A 20,412-nucleotide genomic window follows, 5' to 3' on the forward strand; every position below is an offset into this window, starting at 1 on the left:
CCGATTGAATTCAGTTTTGTGTTTTGTCCTGTTTCATTGGAGTATAGGAGTTGCTTATCTTCTTTAGGGGTGCAGTTGATGACCGGAAGGCGAATTCAATATTTTTTAGAAGACTTCTACCCACACCAATCGACAAGGAAAGCCCTTCTCTCAGCATTTCAAGTAAATTATTTAGAGACAAACTCTGTGAAAGCATTAGGGGGAAGAAATCTTTTTTAATACACTAAAAAATTTTATCTTTCAAGAAACCAGTAGTTGGTAAGCTCTTGCCATGTTCGAAGTGGAGTGTGTCAAGGCTTTCCCATGCGACGGATTCGAAATCTTCGTGAGACTCGGGGAGAAATTTCCTCTTCCCCATTACGAAGCGCGGGCTTAGGAGGGTGGCAAAAACTAATCGACTTCCAATAACTCACCTTCCGCCTGCCACGTGCCGGAAAAACATTCCTTGCGGAGAAAATAATGAGTAATAATGCCAAGGGAGTGAATTTCCTCTCAAGATAAATTGACTACATTCTTGAAATTCGCTCATGGAACTGTCATCAATGGTGAGCGTTAAGAAAAACAAACTGCGCAGATCAAAAACAAAAATGGAATCACTTATGGGTGTAGGGGATAACTAAAATTGAAGGACGAATAACTTGCGAAACTCGACAAGCCTGCTCAAGTATTTGTGTGCATTCAGGATTATGTAAATTGAAAACCATTTGCCTAATTCGCCCGAGTTTTACTTTTTTCAAATTCTTATTTCTTCAAACCATCCTTATTTTTCGTGCGGCTTTAGTTTAAAATGTTTCAGAGGTCATAATTTACAAAAAATAGACAGAATTACCCAAAAATAATTTGACCGGCTAGCTTCTCGGAATACTATTGATAGAGGGCATCAGTACCAATTATCCCGCCTAAAAACCCGATCCTCTAAAAGATGGGTCATGTTCAACATCACTGGTTTATTTTCGGCGTGAAAGTTGATCCGCAAACTCTCCTCCTTGTAAAGGTCAATCAACTGTCATGCGGAGGACCACCACCAAGACTTTGTTTAGCGTCTACGTTCGGGTTTGAATCGCGCTCATGAGTTTACAGGCTGTATGCTGCTTGCACCTGCTATGCCCGTGCACGAACACATGCTGCACTTCCGAGAATGGCACCCAAAGGTCCAGGGTACACAGGGAACATTTATGCGGACGTGACTCGGAGCGATTGAGACAGTCCATTGTTACGTAAGTAGAATTGATTCAGGGATTTGTCCCAAGCCCTCCAGTCAAGTTCAGAGAACAAAAGGGCAATAAAGATACAGTGTCCTACTGAGCATAAAGCATAACTTTGATTGAAAGGAAAAAAAAAAACTTGGTAAAAATAAACTTAGGCCGATAATCCGTATTAGCGTGAACTTTGTTTTCTAAAAAATGATTACGATGCCTCCCTTCAGCGAAAACAAGCACTGGCTGGCTGGCTGGTCGGGAAAACCAACGAGGCGTGACGCATGAGGAAAGTAAAAAAATACGTTTTTCCTTTACTACATTTCGTTATTTCCTTATTATTTGACATGTATCACCCAAAAATCACTCAGTGCTGAACTACGATCAGCATCGTAACAATTTTGATGTACATGAACCTTTCAGAGCTGAAGAAAATATGACCCTAGGTTCAAATAAATAGTTTGAGTTTATTGCTCCCACGTCATTGGCATAAATAGGGTCTGATATAAAATTGCCAAAACAACTCAGAAAATACTGTTACAAGTTCTTACAGGTTTTTTAAGTTAAGAATATTAATCGAATAACAATTCTCTGTTCTCGTCAATATTTAGAAAACGTCTGTTTTTTGTCGAAGAATGATGTTATTTAGCTACGTGGTTCAAATCAAGGTCACTTCTATTAATACTGGCAATACCTGTCAGCCTCTGGGTACTTCTTATCTTACAGAGATTATGATATCAGAAACAGTTTACATGTTACTCTACAAAAAAAAATCTTCTTTTTAACAGTCTGATAAAATTAATGTCTGAAAAAAAAACTGGTACATTTCGGTACAGTCAAAGAAATTTGCCATAGTTTTTCAATCATTTAACGAGAATCGGCCTTAGTGCACGCCTCCCCTAGATCCGGATCGAATTTTCCTTGTCTCAATAAAATGCCCACTTGATTAAGTATTTGTCGCGACTGTTCTTGAAGTCTTGAGTTTTGTTCACCTTGAACCATTTAGTTAGCTCGAGTTATTTTCTTTTCTTGGCTGTAATCGTACCCCCGGACTAGGTCATACGTAGCAAATGTATATTGGATTTCAATCAATCCTCGTCGAGTTTCAAAAACTGTTACACAAGCAAGCGATAAATAAAATGAAACGGAAGCATGAATTCCAAATCAATAGACATTCGAATTCTACACCAGCAAACGCATTGTGCTCGTCACCAGTTGTCGGTAATAATAAATCATCCATATGGATTTCCAAGTCAGATCAACTTTCGCTTGATTCATTTAGGGTAACTCCAGATTCCATCCATTTTGCGTGGTTTTTAAAAGTTTGAGAGACATTGTCACCACAAGCAAACAGCAAAAGACAAGGACAATAATGCTATACTCCAGTATCACCTCGCATGTGGAATAACATCTTCGAAACTGTGAAATCTCCATCCTCTAGGCGAAAAACCGAGTGGAATAAATATTGTGAAACTCGAAACAATCCCTTAGTTTAGCAGTGTTTTCTTTGCAATGCTCCCAACAGTGTTTTGAGAAAAGGTTATCAGCTTGAATTGCTTTAATAGCAATCTTATAACCCCCTTATGAACTGATGCGTGACGCACAAGCGGGGCGGTATCATCACGTACGTCACTTTGTAGTTTTGACGACGGGGGAGTATACGGAAATCGAATTTTATACCAGCTGTAGCCACATTTTGTCGTGTTTATTACTTGTAATTGAAAAACAACGGCAACGCAAGCATTGAACTGTTTTTCGCTTCTTACTTTTCACACTCTTTGAAGAATTACGTACAAGATTATGCTTATTTAAAGAAGCAATACACAGGACGTGAAAATTAAAAGCATAGCGGGTACTTCCGCTCTTTAATCCCCGGAAAGAAACTTCCCCCTTCTCCCCACTTCAAAATGCCGATGTTTACCAGTTTATGAAAATAGTGAAGACCGTAATGATGACATTGCATCATACATTTAATTTTTCTTTTTCCCTAAGGGCAATAGAAAATGAATCTCCAGGCTTTCTGGGAAGAGAAATTTAACCCTGAAAACTTGTCAATAATCCATGTTACGAAGTCAAACTAAATCCGCGTGACATTTCGTGGATGTTTCGAGATCTTTCGCGATAGCCTCGCTCCTAAGGTCCTCTCGAGGGAGAAAGGGAGAAGACCTGGGAACGAGCCTTCGCGAATGTTCGACATCGATCCATGATGTCAATCGGCTTGTAAATCATTTCAGGGCACATACCGAGCAGATTTCAGAAATGCAAACGCTAGAATGCTCATCCTCTTTTATAAAGACCTGTTTTGAACAAGGGCTCCTGAAGACTGCTGGAAAGGAAAAAAAGTTAATAAATGTATAAACAGTATCTATATCTACTCTTGCCACAGACTGTATGCCAAACAAGCCTAGCGTGTTTAGGACACATTGACCTTATAGCAAGATGATACGTTTTATCCTTGTATTTCTTTATTTTTGACTGGTCTTGCTTTGTTTTAATTTGTATTTTGTTTTCATTTTTGTTTGATTTTTATTTCTAGAACAGAAATGTGCTAAGCCCCACGCCTCTTTAGCATGATATACCTCATAACTGAGCTTCATCAGTATTCCCCTCTCACCCTGCCACAGTTAACTAGCTAGACCTCGTTTGTTAAAAATGATAATTTCAAAACAAATAATTCTAAGGGGCCATTCTAACATTCTCTAATCTAACTGCCTCAAATTATTCAATTATTACACATTTTAGATACATCAACTCTAGAGTGACCTAGTTCCTCAAGTGGAAGCCAGTTTGCAGAAACCTCTATACCATCTCCAGGTCAGAAAAATTGTAAGGAAGGTGTAACACTCTCGAGCATCCCCAAGTTGGTTGACAATAAGAGAAGGCACATGGAGAAAACTATTTCTCAAGCACAAAGAGAATAGCTGCTAATGAATACAGCCAAAGATCTCATTATGAAGAAAGAAATGATGAAGTCCTTTGAACAATCCAACAAGACTTTGGAGGAGTCCATTTCAAAAATGACTGAGTGTTTGACATCCATTGGAGATGGAATTGCCAGTGAGATGTGCATGTTAGCAATGGTCTTCTCTAATCCACCTCCAACCATGGGAGTACCTCATGCTCCTCAAGTATACTACCCACATTTCAACACATACATCATTACCCAGATGAAAAGGAAGACATTTGTTGTGTTAGAGTTCACTAAAAAAGATTTTATATTAGAGTATATAGTTCGAAGTAATTATTCATGATTATATATATATTTATTTAAATGCACGTTTGGGTATCTTTCAACCATTTATCCATTCAAGATAAAATAAGGACATAAAAGGCTGACCAACCACAATAAATGTTTAGTTAGTCTCCAAAAGTACCAAAAGAAATTATTTTAATTTGACAATACCAGCAAAAGAATCAATAATATGTAAGAAAATAAACACAAGAATTTATTTAATATAAAATACAGGTACATTGATTTATCTACAACTGTACTTTCATATATTAAAACATATTAACAGAGTTACAATAATAGTTATCTTATCTTTAAATTTGTTGCATTTTATGGTTTCATTTCTGCTGGATTAATCTTGAATCAAATTGCATTGACAAGGCTGCTGTTCTATAATGAGGACCCAACAAGTTATAAGTGATTATGATTATTTTCACTAAGAAAGGAACCTATTCCTTTTGCTATGAAGTATAAGCCAAATAATAAACATGAAATCAGTGAGGAATGTGTTCCTTGTAGTCGGATGTGATTATGTTTCTCACAAAAGCTCCTTCAGCAGTTTTAAAAGAATATAGCCTGTCTGGTGCATTCTCAGGCTGTGCCAGTCTATCATGAGCTATTTGCTGTGCAAGAACATCATCCTCTATATTCATGCCTGCAATTCAAACATTGCGAGGTACACAACAAGCATAAATAATGCTCGGGATAAAATTCAATCCCATGTCATTTCTTTTGTTTAAGATTTGCCACCTTGCTTTAAGACGGCCAAAAGCACACTCTATTGGGTTTCTCACACTCCTAAGCATGTTATTAAAGATGACCTCTTCATTTGTCCGAGTGTTGGGAAATTCCTTTATGTAGTATGGAAGTAAGGGGTAAGCAGGATCCCCCACCAGTGTAACAGGTATCTTTTCATGGCCATGGACACATGGGAAGTCTTTCCTCTCTAAGAAGTTTGTTTATTCTTGAATTTGCAAAGACCCTTCCATCATGGACACTTCCTGGCCATTTCACTTCCACATCTAAAAATAGTCCTTTCCAGTCACAAACTCCCTGAACATTCAAGGTGTACTTGAGCTTATTATGCACTAGTCAGTGGAAAGCCCCGCACCCCCATACCTGGGGAATAGCGGGGCATTAGACCAGGCGTCCCAACTAAATGAAGCAAATTCCCCGCTATGCGGGGCAATTTCTTATGTCAAAACCTCATTTTTGTACTCCGCCCCCGGGCAATACTTGAAAAATCCCAAATACACAACGTTGACCAAAATTAATTTATTTCAAGAATTGTGCCTCAAATTTAACTCTTACAAAAACTTTTTCAATGTCTTCATAAAATAGATGAAACAATCATGGCTTCCTCTACTCCTCTTGGTAAGACATAGTTCTGTAAAGCATGAAAAGAATGAATTTTAAATTGTACATACCTTCTTGTTGGCGGCCGCCATTTTGAGATCATACGCTTTCCCAGTGTTCTTTGCAGGCCTACTCAAAAGCGAAATCCCCGCCAAAGCCCCGCTAACGGGCCCCGGTCGCTGTTATTTGTGTCTAATGTTGTCGAACACCCCGCACACTGGGGCAAAGATGACCACTTAAAACCGCTAAAATCCCCCGCTAATGACCCGCATTCCCCGGGTATGGGGGTGCGGGGCTTTCCACTGACTAGTGCATTAAGCCGCAGTAGTCGTGGGGATTCTCACTCGGTTGTACAGTGGGAATATGTGTACCATCTACGCATCCAAAGGCTTGTGGAAACCCATATTTATTTTCCATGCCATTAACAAGTTTATTCAATTTATGAATGGTATTGGGTAATTTTATGTATCTTGGGCCTAAAACATTAGTGATAATGTCGTGTACTTTTCGAACCAACAAGGAGACTGTGCAATTTACAACTCCAAATGCATTTGCGGTCATCATGAGAGAGCCTAGATCCTTCAAAAAGTATAGAGTCATGGCCAGTTGTTTTTCAACAGACAACACATCAAGTCCCCTTGGACTCCTACCAGGTTGAAGAAAGGGCCGCAATTCGTCTACTACAGACATGAAAACTGCACGGTCCATTCTCAAGTTCTTCTTCCACTCTCTTTCCGGCAAAATTCCATCGAACAAGTTAAGCCACCACTGTTCTGTCCTCCTCGAATTTCTCCACATTCTACCTCGACGACGGTTAATTCTTGTTCGAATGTGTCGAAGTCGTGCAACAGCGGCATTGCACTGCTGCGTTGCCTGAACAGTTAATTGCCTTTAGGGGAGGCTTGCATCATTAAAAGTGACAATAAAAAGCCACAGTATTAAAAAGTGGCGGCAAGAGCACCTAGTGAAAGTATAGCGACGCTTGATCGCCGCTAGCTGGACCGTACGAATCTCACTGATCGACACAACAAATATCGCCCCAATTTCTTTCATGGAACGCCTCCTTTATTTAATGTCGTATTTGACCGTGAAGCTAAAAATAATTGATTCACAAAATTAGGGACAAGAAATTAGCTATAGATTCACTCGAGGTAAATTAAACTTACATTGTTGCCGGATCTGGCGAGAGTTGACACAAAAGGACCTTTCCTTCCTTCGATAAAAACGACAGACAATTTCTTTCTATTAAACCACGAGTGCTTGCGAAATCGATCGAATTATTGAATTGCACAATAGATCCGTTCTGTTTGGAAATGCGATACCACTTACGGAACGCGTGACGAGGCACCTAGTGTGACTTTAACAGATTATTAATTAAACGATTACTAAATCAAAACAAGGGATAAACCCGTGCCTTAGGGGCACTTACAGAAAGGAAAAGTGCATTCACAGCCAATATGCATCATTTGCCCGCCATTTTGTCTGTTTACATGCTTTGCGACAAACCTCACCCTGGGGTCCCGGAGTTGTAAGATTACATATAAACGTCAGCTATTTTTCGACCACGGTAAGGCGGGTTACCTCACCTACTTGGGGTCCCCCACCTCCATGTAAACAGGGCCTTAGTCAACATTCACCTCACTTATATGTAAATACATCTCACAATATTAATATTCATAGTCAACTCGTGCCGATCATGTCCCTTATTGAACGCATTCTTAAAGGTACTACACTACACCTTGTTTTCTTGATTACAGGCAAGAGAAAATAACGGAACCTTTTCAGGATAATGATCGCGTGCCTTAGTTGTAACGATAGGTGTGAACAGATAACTAATCTCTCCAAATTAAATCTCCCAATTACTTGCTTGGGTGCAGAAGGCCGGGTTGCTAATTTCAGATTAGTACGCTGTCACCGGTTTACGAAGGACTTGGAGATTTTACGAAAGTTTTTAAGTTCTTCTCCCCGCATGTTATGATAGTAGCATCCTAGAATCATTATTTGGATTGTCGCGGTAAGTTAACCATGACAAATGAATTACGCAATTTCCAATATTGGCTCTCTTTACATATTCTGTCACGTTATCTTGTTCAGGTACTGGTCACTTGCTTTTGAACGAGTCACAACCCTGCTTTTTTTACCTCTGATGATTTCATATCGGCTCGTACACTTTCGCTGAAACCCCACCCGCCTCTTAGAAGCTGATAGGAGGAAATTGAGGCCAAGCCCTGACGGTGCAAAGTGTAAACAAACAATTGAAGATACACAAGAATATATCATACGGGATAGTTTCGATATAGTTAGTTCTGAACGTGACAACGACAACAGGATCCAGCGGTCAACACGAAATTTGGCACAATTTGGGTGGCTCGCTCAAGTTCTTTTCCATAGAAGTGTAATTCAAGCTCTGTTTGTCATCATCTAAGTGTGTAATTCGTATTTTCACGTGTGGTTGCCGGTCCGTTCGTATCGTGAGGAACAAACATGGGTCTTCTTTCGCTTGGATCTCCTTTATCGTGGTCCGAAACCAAGCAGTACGCCAATCATGTTCGAAAGCACGGTATTTTGCAGTTTCTTCACATCTATAACAGGCTAAAAGACCGGGAAAATGACTGCTTGAAATGGGGTGACGAGGTACTGTAAAACGTTTCTGCCTCTTTTGTGTGTAATGTATTCAGAATGCTTTATATGAGCGGCTTTTAGCAGCTTGTTTATTTAGTTCTGGTTCCGTGAATACTTGTTCAAGAAAAAAAAAATCACATGGTTTATTCTTACTTGTCAAAGACTGCATGCTAAACTACTTTGAGAAATACAGAGTGAGTTTTATTTTTTTCTTTTTCGACATGGACTATAACACTTCCGCTGCAGGTCGTTAAATACATGTTTTCGTGCAGCTTATTTGGTCTGTCAGTTATTTTTTTTTTAGCCAAAGAATTGGTTGCATATTGACGGAAAGTAAATTAAATTGCGATAACCGTAAAATATGCAGACAAAAATGCTTAAGCACTGCGTAAAGAGCTTAAATACTGCCATTAAGCTCCAACATGCGACCTCCGTTTATTTTCATTAATATGGCAGTCTCCGTATGTCAACCGTATTCATCGTGTTTGACAATTTTAGAAAGTTTAATGCATTAAGCATTCGATATTGCGTGTATTTTCTACTTATTTGTCAACGAAAGGATGCGTTTACTTCAAAATCTTCTGGGATCGATGTTTTTTTTGTTTTATTTGAATTTCTCATTAAAATTTGCCAAGTCATTTTCCTAATTTAGTCATACAATTTGCTGAGTAAGTACCGTTTTAATAACAATAGGTCATAATTCTTAGGAAAGGAAAGGAATCTTGTGTGGAATTTGACATGGAATTTGACAATTAATTTGAATTTGTCACTTGGCCATTGGCAATACTGCTCAAGTTATCTAACTACAGGATAGATCCAGTGTTTATCCATGTTGTCTCAAAAGAAAAAATTATGCTTAATCATGGTACACAATAATGTGCTACACTATCACTTTAATAATCTCTTGAACAGCTGCTGTAGGTTGATTTAATCTCTTTATATGTAAATACTACTGTACTTCATTAATTGGTTACACCTTTATTAGTAAGAGCTAAAATATTTGCAATAAATTTGTGCAACCTACATTGATTAATTTTCTGGCAGTGCCCCAGTATATTAAGAAGTGAATCCTGTGTTCTGATCGGCTTCTCCAGGCAGGCAGGCTAAGATGGGCTTATCTTGCTCTCTCTGGACTGTGCACTTTGATCCCCCCAAAAAAAAAAATTGCATGTAGGGGTCTGTCCAAGTTCCTAATTTTTGGACAATGCTGACAATGGAGTTGCAGAAAGCAGCAGAATACAGTCATAACATAGAAAACATAATCAGCTATCATGTTTTTATTGTACTCCAACAGTTGGCTTTCTTTCCAACTCTTGAAATAAACAAGTCATTCTTGAAGTCTATTTGCTATGTAGTAAATCCAGTAGTGACCAAGCTTGTTCAGTCAAGATGGCTGGATATTCATTTTTATAGACCTCTAATTCATCTCAGTTCACAAAATTGCAGAAAATATTCTGCAAAACCTATAACCTTCCAGCCATCTTGACATCCTGTGTGGTCAACAAGGCATATCTATGTATTAGTGGCAAAAGCAGTTGGCATTACCTCCTCTTTCTTCTTGTACATGTACGTGGTGATAACCCCACACTTAACATAACAAACCAAAATCTTGTAATTCATCTCTCATCCATAGGTTAATTAAAAGTCCTCCCCCCCCAATGTTACAAGAAATTAATGACCATTTTGTAACTCTGGGCAAAATTGTAATGGGAGAGAGAGGGAGAGAAAGTTTTAGAAAAAATTCAAAAAGTATAGTAGCAGATCATAATAGTTTGAACCATAGAATTGTTTGAGTGACTCTGCCAGACATTGATTTACATATTAAAGTACTAAATTTGCTCATAATTTAACCTTTGTGTCTAAAGGTGGAATACACATTGATAAAACTTGACCATGAGAACAAGAAAGTTTACACAGACTTGAGGGCCAAAGAAATGCTAGATGTGCTAACACTGGAGGAATTAAGAAATCCAAAGTAAGAGACAGCAACATAAGTATGTTTGATGATTTTAGATATATGAAAGTTCATATATTTGCACTGCAGTGGAGAGATGAAATTAAGAGATCCTCGCAGCTAAGAACGTACACTACTGAAACGATTAGTTGTAAATAGGACCTGAAAACTGTGCACCAGTATCGCAGAGGTCATGGGTTCATATCCCGTACAGGCCTGAATTTTTTTCAGGTCCTATTTACAACTACTCGTTTCAGTAGTGTTCTTAGCTGCGAGGATCTCTTAATTTCATAAGTATGTTTGTTCTCATTCTGTTCTCTTTACATTACCTATTGTTATGACAAGGAGAGTCTTTTTAACTGAACCATGAGCTTCTTAAATTCACAAATCATTTCCTTTATCCTCGTGACGCTGATTAGATTCAAGGGTGTTAACTAAAGGAACTTCAAGAAGACATACATGAGTAGTCACTCAGTGGTTAACTCTTTCCCCCGGCCCTTAACATCAGTATCCATATTCTCCATAATATTCACCATACATTTCACAAGATGCTGACAAAGAGAATTTGTTTAATAATCAAGAGCTGCTCTAGTTGATGATCATTTCCTATATTCTCATGACCTTAATGTTTGATTCAAGAGTGATATTGTAAGGAGAATTTAGATACTAGTCACTCTAAGGAGTTAAAGGGTTAAAGTGGCTAACTATGTTTGAAATGAGCAGATTCAACCTTGATAAACTCAGATACAATGTACATGTATTGCAGACTTTTATCCAAAAATAAAAAAAAGACTTAGGAGATTAGAAAAATACTTTTAATAGATTCCGTATCACCCCAAATTCGGTTACAGGGTTTAATTTGTGTAAAGAATTTGAATGGTACAAATTAATTCTTAGTGACTGTGATATTCTTTGTGCCAGTACCAAGAACTTGAATAGTGCTGGGAGAGAGGAGGGTGGGGTGAAGTTGGAGACTAAAAAGGATCCTAGAGATGAGGTTGCAGTTTGTGCACTTCATTGTGCATGTAAGGTTTTTCGAGGATTGGTGTTCTGATGCTGACCATTAGCTTCCACTCATCTTGCAGAACAATTGGCAGTGTAACCTTCTGAAACTCACAAAGGCAGAACACTGTGCATATAATCTGAAAAATTTTTCACATGTATAAAGATTATATGCATGTACATATGAACACCCTTATGAAGTAAAATTTATGGGATAGAAATTTAATTTAAGATGTACAGAATAAAATTGTAACTGTGGTAATGTTGGAGAGATACATCAGGGTAAAAGTACCTGGGATTTGATTTGTAATTGATTGTAATTAATGAGGTGATTATAGATAAATTATGTACTTAACATAGATATATACCTGGTGATTTTATATGTGTATTGGACAAACATATCATGTCTTAAAGGGAGATTAGTTTGTAGTCCCATTTACTATAAGTTTTGGTTTGCCTTGGCAGTTAAAATTTTTTTCCATGGGTACAGTTCCATTATCAATTTTTGGTCAGTTCAAGTGTAGTAATTGATTTGTTACAAATCAGTAGTTATGGTTAAAAAAAAAAGACATAGATAAAAAGTAATAAACAGGTATACATGTATAAGAAAGAAATCAGTTTGAATAAAAGTACTGTACCAAACAATTGCTGCATTTTGTTTAGTAACAATATGTGATTGAAATTGCAGCACTAACAAGACTGCATGGAGACCTGAGTATGCAGGCTACATGGTCGAAGGTAATAAAAGGATTTATCTGTCTACTGAGCTTTTGATTTACATTTGATTTTCATCTGAACCAAAGATCTCTTCTTCTGCATTACACGTAGATTGAGAACTCAATGACTTGATTCATTAATTAATTGTAAATTCCAGGGACACCGGGCCAACCTCTGGGTGGATGTATGAGACACTTCAACATGATTGAGGCAAACATGAGGCTTAGGTAAAGTCACAGTTAATCCAATTGATTAGTGGTTTTAAAACAAATTTAGCGGTGGTTTGTTGATTTGTATCTGTATTGCAGTTTTCCTGCTTGTCAAACCTTTCTTTCCTCAGTGCAAAGTACACTTTACAATTTCTTTATGCAATTAAGCACAATTGTTTTTGTTTGTTTGTTTTTTTGTGTTTTTTTTAACAACAGACGTGAAGAAGTCTTGAAGAATCTCTCAGAACCTGGAGAAACTGTTTTGTCAATTTGTGGATTTCCCAGGTAACTGGATTGTAGTAATGGAGGTTGTATTTACAATGAATCCATCAATAAATTGCTCGGTGATATAGCTTGTTTTTACATATTATTTGGTGAAGTATGATATGGACATGAGTGTTTAGATGAGGTTACACCCTATGTGAAGACAGAAAGAGACTTCTATTCACAACAAATTTGTCTAAAATGCACATGTATGTACGTTTTTATTTAACCAAACCTACCAGGCAAGAGGGTTGGTAAAGTGTACTAACAATTAATTTGATTCATAGTTGTTTTATTGATAAGGGTTTTGTGTTAATGAAAAGGACAAATTCTTTTAAAATTTTAAGGTTTCACTCTGAAGCAGATGCTAGATTTTTTTAACTTGAGGGTTTGTTTAAGTTTTAACTGATGCTAATGAAACAATGATTTCTCTCTTTAAGACTTGGATGCCCAAACTTTACATACCCAAGCTTTGACCCAACTCCTGTTGGAGGAACTTCCTGTTCAATGTTTTTTCCTGATCAGGCAACATACCAAGGGCATCCAAGATTCAGGTAAATATTACAAAGAAATACAGTCATGTAACTATGTATTGACTTCTAAACTTGGATACTGTTGCATTCTTTTTCGGATTAAAAACTAAAAACTGTTTTATTTTTCCTTCAGCACCCTTACACGAAACATTCGGGAGAGGAGGGGCTCTAAAGTTGCCATCAACATTCCAAGTAGGTTTATTGTTTTAAAACAAAAAAAAAAGAAAAGGAAAGTAAAACAAAGGTAATTCTGAGCAGGGAAATGGGTTATTTTTACTCAAAATTGCTGGTTAATATTCATTTTAAAAAAATCCTCAAAAAGAAATGTCTTAACACAGTCCTCAAGACTTGACATCCAATCCTTGATTCTTGGAATTATTTAGTAAAGAATTATTTGGTAAGGAGGGCAGGGTTTCAAAGCTGAATTGTACTGTACAGTTAGAATGGCCAATCTACTTATATGTAGTTTTCCTCTGTAATTTAAACTCACTTGCAAGGGTCTTTTCTTAACTCATACTTGTGCAAGTACTTGCATTTACTTTGAGTAACTGTTAAAACTTGTGGCTTTTTTTTTGACAGTTTTTAAGGATGTAAACACTCCATCACCTTTCATCGAGAAGTTTCCTGTAGTAGAAGGGGAAGGAGCAAAGGCTGCTTTGCCAGATCACATCTATTTAGATAGCATGGGCTTTGGTATGGGCATGTCTTGCCTTCAGGTAACTTTCATAAACTGTGCTGTCTGTCTGATGGTGTCTATTTCTCAAAATGGGGTACATTACAGAAGGAAGTTGATAAAACCAAATCACCCTGTTGTACTCTCCCACCGACGCAGCACCACGGTTTCTTTAGAAGCTTACATATACCTTTAACTTTACCTGACTGTCATGACAAAGGGCTAACGCTTGAAGCTTTAGAAACTCTACGGTGGCCAATATACTTTTATTAACTCAGTTGATGAAACCAAATTATCTTGTTCTACTCCCCCACTGACGTAGCACCACAGTCTCTATAGCAACTTACCCCCTTTGTACATATATTACGTAACTATATTGTGTTACTTGCCGCCCTAAAAATCAAACACATCGAATTCAGAAAGAATATTACATGTTAGAAGTGCTCTTCAGACAACAGGAGACAATTATACGGTTTTCATCCAGATCGGTTGACGGTTCTTCCGCTGGGAAGCTCTTTCTTTAAAACCCTATCTGTTGTAATTGCTTTAACTCTTCGGTTACTCCGTTTCAAACGTTTATGACGATAATATGGATCATTTTAGATGACGTTTCAAGCCTGCAGCATTCAAGAAGCGAGGTTTCTGTATGATCAGCTGGCAGTTGTTACTCCTATTGTGGTAAGTGCAAAGGAAAAAAGCCTTAGTGAAAAATGCTTTTTATATTTCGTCTTCTAATGTCTTGGTTATGCCAACAATTTTGCTTTTGTATTTTAATTCATAATTTTTCATTGGATTTCATCAGCTGCACTTCCTGCTCAGTAGATATCGCTGTTGGCTTTTATAATCTTTTATTTGTGTTTTGATGTACGTGTACTTCCCTTTTGTTCTTGAAGATGGCTCTCTCTGCCGGAACTCCGATCCTGCGCGGGTACCTGTCAGATTTGGATTGCCGCTGGAGCGTGATTTCAGGCTCAGTTGATGACCGCACTCCCGAAGAGAGAGGTCTGGAGGTGAGTTCGTAGGAAACATTAAGTTGTGCTTCATTTTGGCTTTGCTTTGTTTTCCTAATCATTGTATTATTGTGCGTCATAGATAAATTTTCAATTTAGTGTCTTAAAGTAATCGGAGATTTGTTTACTTTGCTCTTTGATTAGACCAGAAAACTCGCGCCACTTTCTCGACCAATAAGATGCCAAACTTAAACTAATCACGACTTGGTCGCCCGCGTTTTCCCGCGCTCAGGCAATTTTCTTGTTTTTTACTGTGAGTTCTCATTGGCTCTTAAAGGAATTTTCCTCTCTTTTGATTGGTTATTGTGATTACTTTGGTTTAGGTTTTACGACACTCAATCGATAAGCGCTCAAATACAAAGTTTGAATCGTAACTTAGAATAAACTCTGTTCTTTTCTTTTCGTTTTGTTTCTTGTAGCCTTTGAAAGAAAACCGATTCGTGATCCCCAAGTCACGGTACGACTCTATAAGCACATACCTTTCTCAAGACGGAGAAAAGTATAGTGATATCGACCTGGTGTACGACAAGGAGATTTATCGGCAGCTTATAGACGCTGGTTAGTATACATGTACCTGTTATTTGTTCATAAGGTACGTAGATCTGGTGTATAAGCTTTTATTGAGAAACTTATTAAGGAAGTTCGTGCGACCTTCAGTAGATCAGATGCTCTACCACTGAGTAGACTTGTGTAGGAGACTTGCAGTAAGCTAGGCTGTTTTACAGGTTTATGGTAACAAACTCTCCGCGCACCATCAGTATAGGAAAGTTGATTTGTAATGCTTCTGCGCAATGATGGCCAAGGTTATATGTTAGAAAGTCTATCTTGTGTTATTTTACTTAAATTAGTTCTCGCCATTGTTTTGTTTTCCAATTTCAGGCATCGATGATCAGTTAGCTCGCCATTACGCACACTTGTTCATTCGTGATCCCTTGACCTTGTTCCAAGAGCATATTCACCAAGATGATGAACAGAACACAGATCATTTTGAGGTACACAAGGTTCCTTTTCAAACCTGTTTGTCCTCGTTTAAAGTCAAATATTTTTTAGGAAGGCCACGAAAAAAAAAAATAAAAGAAGTAAACATCTGTGTTGCAGTGTTTGTCGAGAACTCCATGACCGTACACAATGTTTACGTGTAGTTTTTGTGTTCACATAATGTTTTAATTGGTAAATCGGTTCAAGATGATCGGAATTCTATAACTTTTTTACACGTTGAGGTCCAGTACTCCAAAAAACAAAGAAATGTGTTGGGCTCACTAAATCAACGGGATACAGATGTACCTGAGTTTTTGCCCCATGAGATACCAATACACCTTAAAATCGTAAATACTTTTATACAAAGTACCTAAACTTGCTTCGAGATTTTGGTTTCTTTTTGGAAACAGAACACCAGAATTTATGAAAACGAGATTGTTTTAATACGTATAGTGATGCAAAAATGACGAAAACACGAGTTAAAAGAAAAATGATAGCAGAATACTTAAAACCATAGGCAAGCTGATGTAGTTTAGTACAGTGCACCGGATTTTTGCATCCAAAGTAACACTGCTTATACTGTAGAATTCTTGTTTTCTATCTCCTCAGAATATCCAGTCTACAAACTGGCAGACTATGCGTTTCAAGCCACCTCCTCCCAACTCCTCCATCGGATGGAGAGTGGAGTTTAGGCCAACTGAGGTAGGATTCAACATTGAAACACTAGATCGACAACAGTACCTGAGCAATTGTGAACCTACTACTCCCCTAACCCAACATTAAACCTGACTTGATATCAGTACACTGTTTTGGGGTTAGGGGAGGGAGGGGTGGGTGCGCAGTTGTTTAGATAATTGATCCGAAACACTCAGAGCGTCTTTTATCATAACTAGCTCATCAGAAAGAGCAGGAAAAGTTTCACTGTTTTTAGGTTAGGGGAGGGAGGGGCAGGAGCGCAGTTGCTCGGAAACTGAAATTGATCCGAACGCCTGGGCGTTTTTTTATCATAACTAGCTGATCAGAAAGAGCAGGAAATGTTTCAAAGTGATCACGACACGTGACTATCATTACGCGACAGATGACTTGGTCTTAGCTGATACATGTATTTGCTCCTCCATCATTATATTTCACAGTAGACTAACAGTGTTGCTCTCTGTAGTAGTTTTGAATGATGCATTTCTTCCAGGGGTGATATTGTAAGGAGAGATTAAATGCTAGTCGCTCGGGATCAATATCAGTATCTGGGAAACTGCCCACCTACCCCTCCCCTAACCCAACATTAACCCTAAGTTGGCATCAATAGACTGGTGTTGAGTTAGGGGAGGGGTAGGTGGGCAGTTGCGCAGATACTGATATTGATCCGTCGCTCGTGGGTTAAAGAGTTAATAAGCAACTTGAACATGTATCTTTGGTGTTTCGAACATATTTATAAAATAAAAAAAAGGTAGCCCAACGTTTATTGGATTTAATTCAGTCACCGATATTTCTGATTATGAATGTCTTTGTTTTTTTCTTTGATTCTTCAACCGTTCAGGTTCAACTGACAGATTTCGAGAATGCCGCCTATGTGACGTTTGTTGTGCTTCTTACACGAGTTATTTTGTCGTTCGACCTCAATCTTCTGATTCCTCTATCCAAGGTAACACTGAAAGGAATTCTGTTCGTGAGACAACTAGTGAGGGAGGGATCTTGCCCGTTCGTAGGTTTAGACAACGCGTCCGAGAATTTAGAGGCCATATCCAATTGATTATGAATGCAATATTAGAAAAAAAAAGATCACATTACTGTAGGGCCAAGCTCGAGCTGAAGTCCAAGAAACTTCTTAGCCCAGAAATTCTAGCCCCTAATCCGCGGTTTCTCCCGCAACAACATGCATTTTGGTGATGCCCTCCTTCCAGCTTCATCATTTTTATGAAGATCTCCTGTCAGTTCACCTGTGCCTGAGTAGAAAGAGGCCTGGTGAGAGGGACAAACTCTGTTTCCCAATGGTTGATCATCCAATTACAAAATCGTCATTCACTGAGGTTCGAATCCTCACGGATTCAGCGTTTTTTTTTTCTCACCCATGAGCCCAATGAAACTCTTTTCTGTGCCATATTGAGTGTTACTAAAACCAACAAAACAACACACATTCTTACAGCGACATATTAACGTACTTTAATTTATTCCATTCCTAGGTGGATGAGAACATGGTCACTGCCCAGAAGAGAGATGCAGTCCGCCAAGGCCAGTTTTACTTCAGGAAGACGTTGAAGAAATGTAAGATAAACAAAAAGAACTATGACAGTAAACAACAACTGCATCAACAAGTTGAACCCTAAGCTTCCTCGTGCCACCTTCATCAGGCAACGTAATCCCAGAAGGTTACTCAATTCCCACTCCTTCTTTGGTGGACGCGGTAGACTAAGGTGTAGTGCCGTGGGCTCAGGGTCGACAGTTGCGAACTTGCGGGTTGAACAAGAACTTGTATCATTGGCAAGATACATAAACCTGACTCTCTTAGTGCCTTTCCCCACCCAGCTATAAAAATGGTTCCCAAGAAGTGTCAGGCAAACTTGACTGAATGCAGGAATACTCATACGTGTTGCTTGCGATTGACTATTGTGTCATTCAGGAAGGGGCGCTATACGTTTAGTCGCTTTATACTTTAGAAACTTGGATAAGCTCCAGTAGCCATGCGAGTCGGTCTTTTGTTGCATGTTTCTTATCCTCCCCTCCCTCGACCGTCTGCATTATTCTTTCCTTTGCCTGGTGACAGTAGGCGTACCTTCATGACCTTTGGGGCCTTGTAATCTTAATAAACTTCTAAGCACAGAGGTAAGAAGATTTGGGAAAATTATCCTTCACGGGACCTTGTCGAAATATAACGAATTCTCAGAAATAGTCAATGGAGAACGGTATGTTCATCAGCTAAGACAAAAATATTCTAGATCTTGGGTGAAAAATGACCGTTGATAATTTAACACCTGTGTTATAACTTTTCTCTCTCTTTTCCAAGGTCCTACCGCGGCCAATGGAAGCGCTCAGAATCCAGAGTTGGAAGAATGTAAAGACGAGTATGAACTGATGACAATAGACAAGATAATTAATGGAAAGGTGAGCCATGGTGAAAACGAAAACTGCTCTCTTTGACCCTTTACTTTAGTGTTATTGTTGTTTCACATATGTATTTAAATCCAATCATGTTGTTGTGCAGGAAGGTGAATTCCCTGGTCTGATACCCCTGATGGAGAGTTACCTCAGCAACGTGGATGTTGACATTGACACGCGATGCACCATCTCGCAGTATTTGAAGCTCATCTCTAGGAGGGCGTCTGGTGAGTGACTGACACAAATTACCTAGATAGTAGCCACCATAACCGTTAGGGCCCAGTTATATGAAGAGGGGTTACGCTATCTATCGGATAAATCGCTCTCTAGCCGATCAAGTGATAGCAGACGTACTGCACTATCCACCAGATAGGGATTTTTTCAATAGGGCCTGACTGTTACTGAAATCAAGACTGCGTCTTCGGCCCTTGAATTGCTTACGAACCCTTTGTGAATGCAGACTCCACTTTTTTTATTTTAAATTATTTTAATCTTTACAAGATGTTGATTAACTACATAGTCTTTGGTGGGCTTGAAATTCTACCGATAAAAATCTGACACAAATCCTTTTCTCGCTGCGGCAGGTGAGCTGTTGACCACAGCACAATGGATGCGTAGGTTTGTTGAAGTGCACCCTGACTACAAGAAGGACTCTGTTGTCAGTGAAACGATTTGTTACGATCTTATGAACACTTTTGACCGCATAAGTAAAGGCGAAGTTGGAGCCCCTGAACTCTTTGGGAAACCTACTTCGAAAACAAGTGATGTACTGCTGAAGAAATGTTTGGAAATCAAAGAGGAGATGAACAAAATTGAAGCTGGGAAAGAGGCTGTGTAAAACTGATGTATTTTCCGAAAAATTTGTACGTTATGGTCAGCGTTGTTGTTATATAGAGGCAGCTGACTTGTGTAATGGAAACCCTCTCAGCATCGAATGCAGTGAAGTTGTACAAAGCTAAAGGAGTAAATTTTGGAGTAGCTATCTAAAGTCAAGTTGCCAATTCAATGTTGCATATTATTGGAACTCACCATATGAATATATTGTCAGTAACCGATTACATTCGTATAGCTTAGAAAACGCTCTTGAAGTCTCGTTACCAAAGGTGTGATTTGATTACTAGACAAATTTTCGGACTAATGAAATCAAAGAACAAATGTGACCTTCGAAGTGGTGCTTAATCTTTTGAATTTCGTTACAAGGGTTTGCTAGCTTCTTGATTTGAAAATATTTAACATATACGGTCGTAGAAAACTTCGCAATGATTTTCGTAAAACCCTCATTGCGCTTACATTTGGATCATAGGCAACATTGTAAATGAAAGAACGCATATTGATCATTATAAGGGCTTCGAGCGTAATGGTTTGTAAATAATCGGCAGCTTTTTATCACAAATAAAGATCTATTTAACTGGAATCAAGGTTTGTTGTTGTTAGTGTTGCTATGAGTGATTTTTTCAATTTTTTTTTGTTTCCATTTGGTTTTGTTGTATTTTTTTCCTTTTTCTTCTTTTCTTTTGTCTAGTTTTTGCACTCCCAGACAAAATTAGTTGAGATACTTCTCCAAAACGACGCCATCTCA

The 20,412-nt window shown here is 38.4% G+C and overlaps 2 protein-coding genes and 1 pseudogene across 2 annotated transcripts; 1 reads left to right on the top strand and 2 right to left on the bottom strand.

The window, feature by feature from the left end:
* Nucleotides 1–4,919: 4,919 nt before the first annotated feature.
* LOC136280667 (uncharacterized) lies at nucleotides 4,920–5,873 on the bottom strand (annotated as a pseudogene).
* LOC136280668 (uncharacterized) lies at nucleotides 5,485–7,391 on the bottom strand. Its single transcript, XM_066166307.1, has 2 exons — nucleotides 7,372–7,391; nucleotides 5,485–6,670 (listed from the first exon to the last, which is right to left on the bottom strand). The coding sequence occupies exons 1-2, from the start codon at nucleotides 7,389–7,391 to the stop codon at nucleotides 6,088–6,090; spliced, it is 603 nt and encodes a 200-aa protein (XP_066022404.1). The 3' UTR covers nucleotides 5,485–6,087.
* Nucleotides 7,392–7,650: 259 nt separating this feature from the next.
* On the top strand, nucleotides 7,651–20,247 carry LOC131777872 (glutamate--cysteine ligase catalytic subunit-like). Its single transcript, XM_059094227.2, has 19 exons — nucleotides 7,651–7,795; nucleotides 7,876–8,415; nucleotides 10,269–10,378; nucleotides 12,048–12,097; nucleotides 12,234–12,303; nucleotides 12,502–12,570; nucleotides 12,990–13,103; nucleotides 13,216–13,274; nucleotides 13,662–13,798; nucleotides 14,359–14,433; nucleotides 14,649–14,765; nucleotides 15,185–15,323; nucleotides 15,645–15,757; nucleotides 16,353–16,445; nucleotides 17,278–17,382; nucleotides 17,921–18,002; nucleotides 18,742–18,839; nucleotides 18,940–19,060; nucleotides 19,418–20,247. The coding sequence occupies exons 2-19, from the start codon at nucleotides 8,266–8,268 to the stop codon at nucleotides 19,669–19,671; spliced, it is 1,956 nt and encodes a 651-aa protein (XP_058950210.2). The 5' UTR covers nucleotides 7,651–7,795; nucleotides 7,876–8,265; the 3' UTR covers nucleotides 19,672–20,247.
* Nucleotides 20,248–20,412: the final 165 nt, after the last annotated feature.

The sequence above is a fragment of the Pocillopora verrucosa genome, chromosome 5, assembly GCF_036669915.1.
Source record: "Pocillopora verrucosa isolate sample1 chromosome 5, ASM3666991v2, whole genome shotgun sequence".
Classification (NCBI taxonomy): domain Eukaryota; kingdom Metazoa; phylum Cnidaria; class Anthozoa; order Scleractinia; family Pocilloporidae; genus Pocillopora; species Pocillopora verrucosa.

Excerpts from the sequence above, each read along its gene's own strand:
- LOC136280668 (XM_066166307.1), bottom strand. The coding sequence starts at position 7,391 with ATGGAGGTGGGGGACCCCAA. Across the intron at positions 6,671-7,371 it reads ATGGAGGTGGGGGACCCCAA|GCAATTAACTGTTCAGGCAA; the intron begins GTAGGTGAGGTA and ends CCTCCCCTAAAG.
- LOC131777872 (XM_059094227.2), top strand. The coding sequence starts at position 8,266 with ATGGGTCTTCTTTCGCTTGGATCTCCTTTATCGTGGTCCGAAACCAAG. Across the intron at positions 13,799-14,358 it reads TGGGCATGTCTTGCCTTCAG|ATGACGTTTCAAGCCTGCAG; the intron begins GTAACTTTCATA and ends GGATCATTTTAG. Across the intron at positions 14,434-14,648 it reads CAGTTGTTACTCCTATTGTG|ATGGCTCTCTCTGCCGGAAC; the intron begins GTAAGTGCAAAG and ends TTGTTCTTGAAG.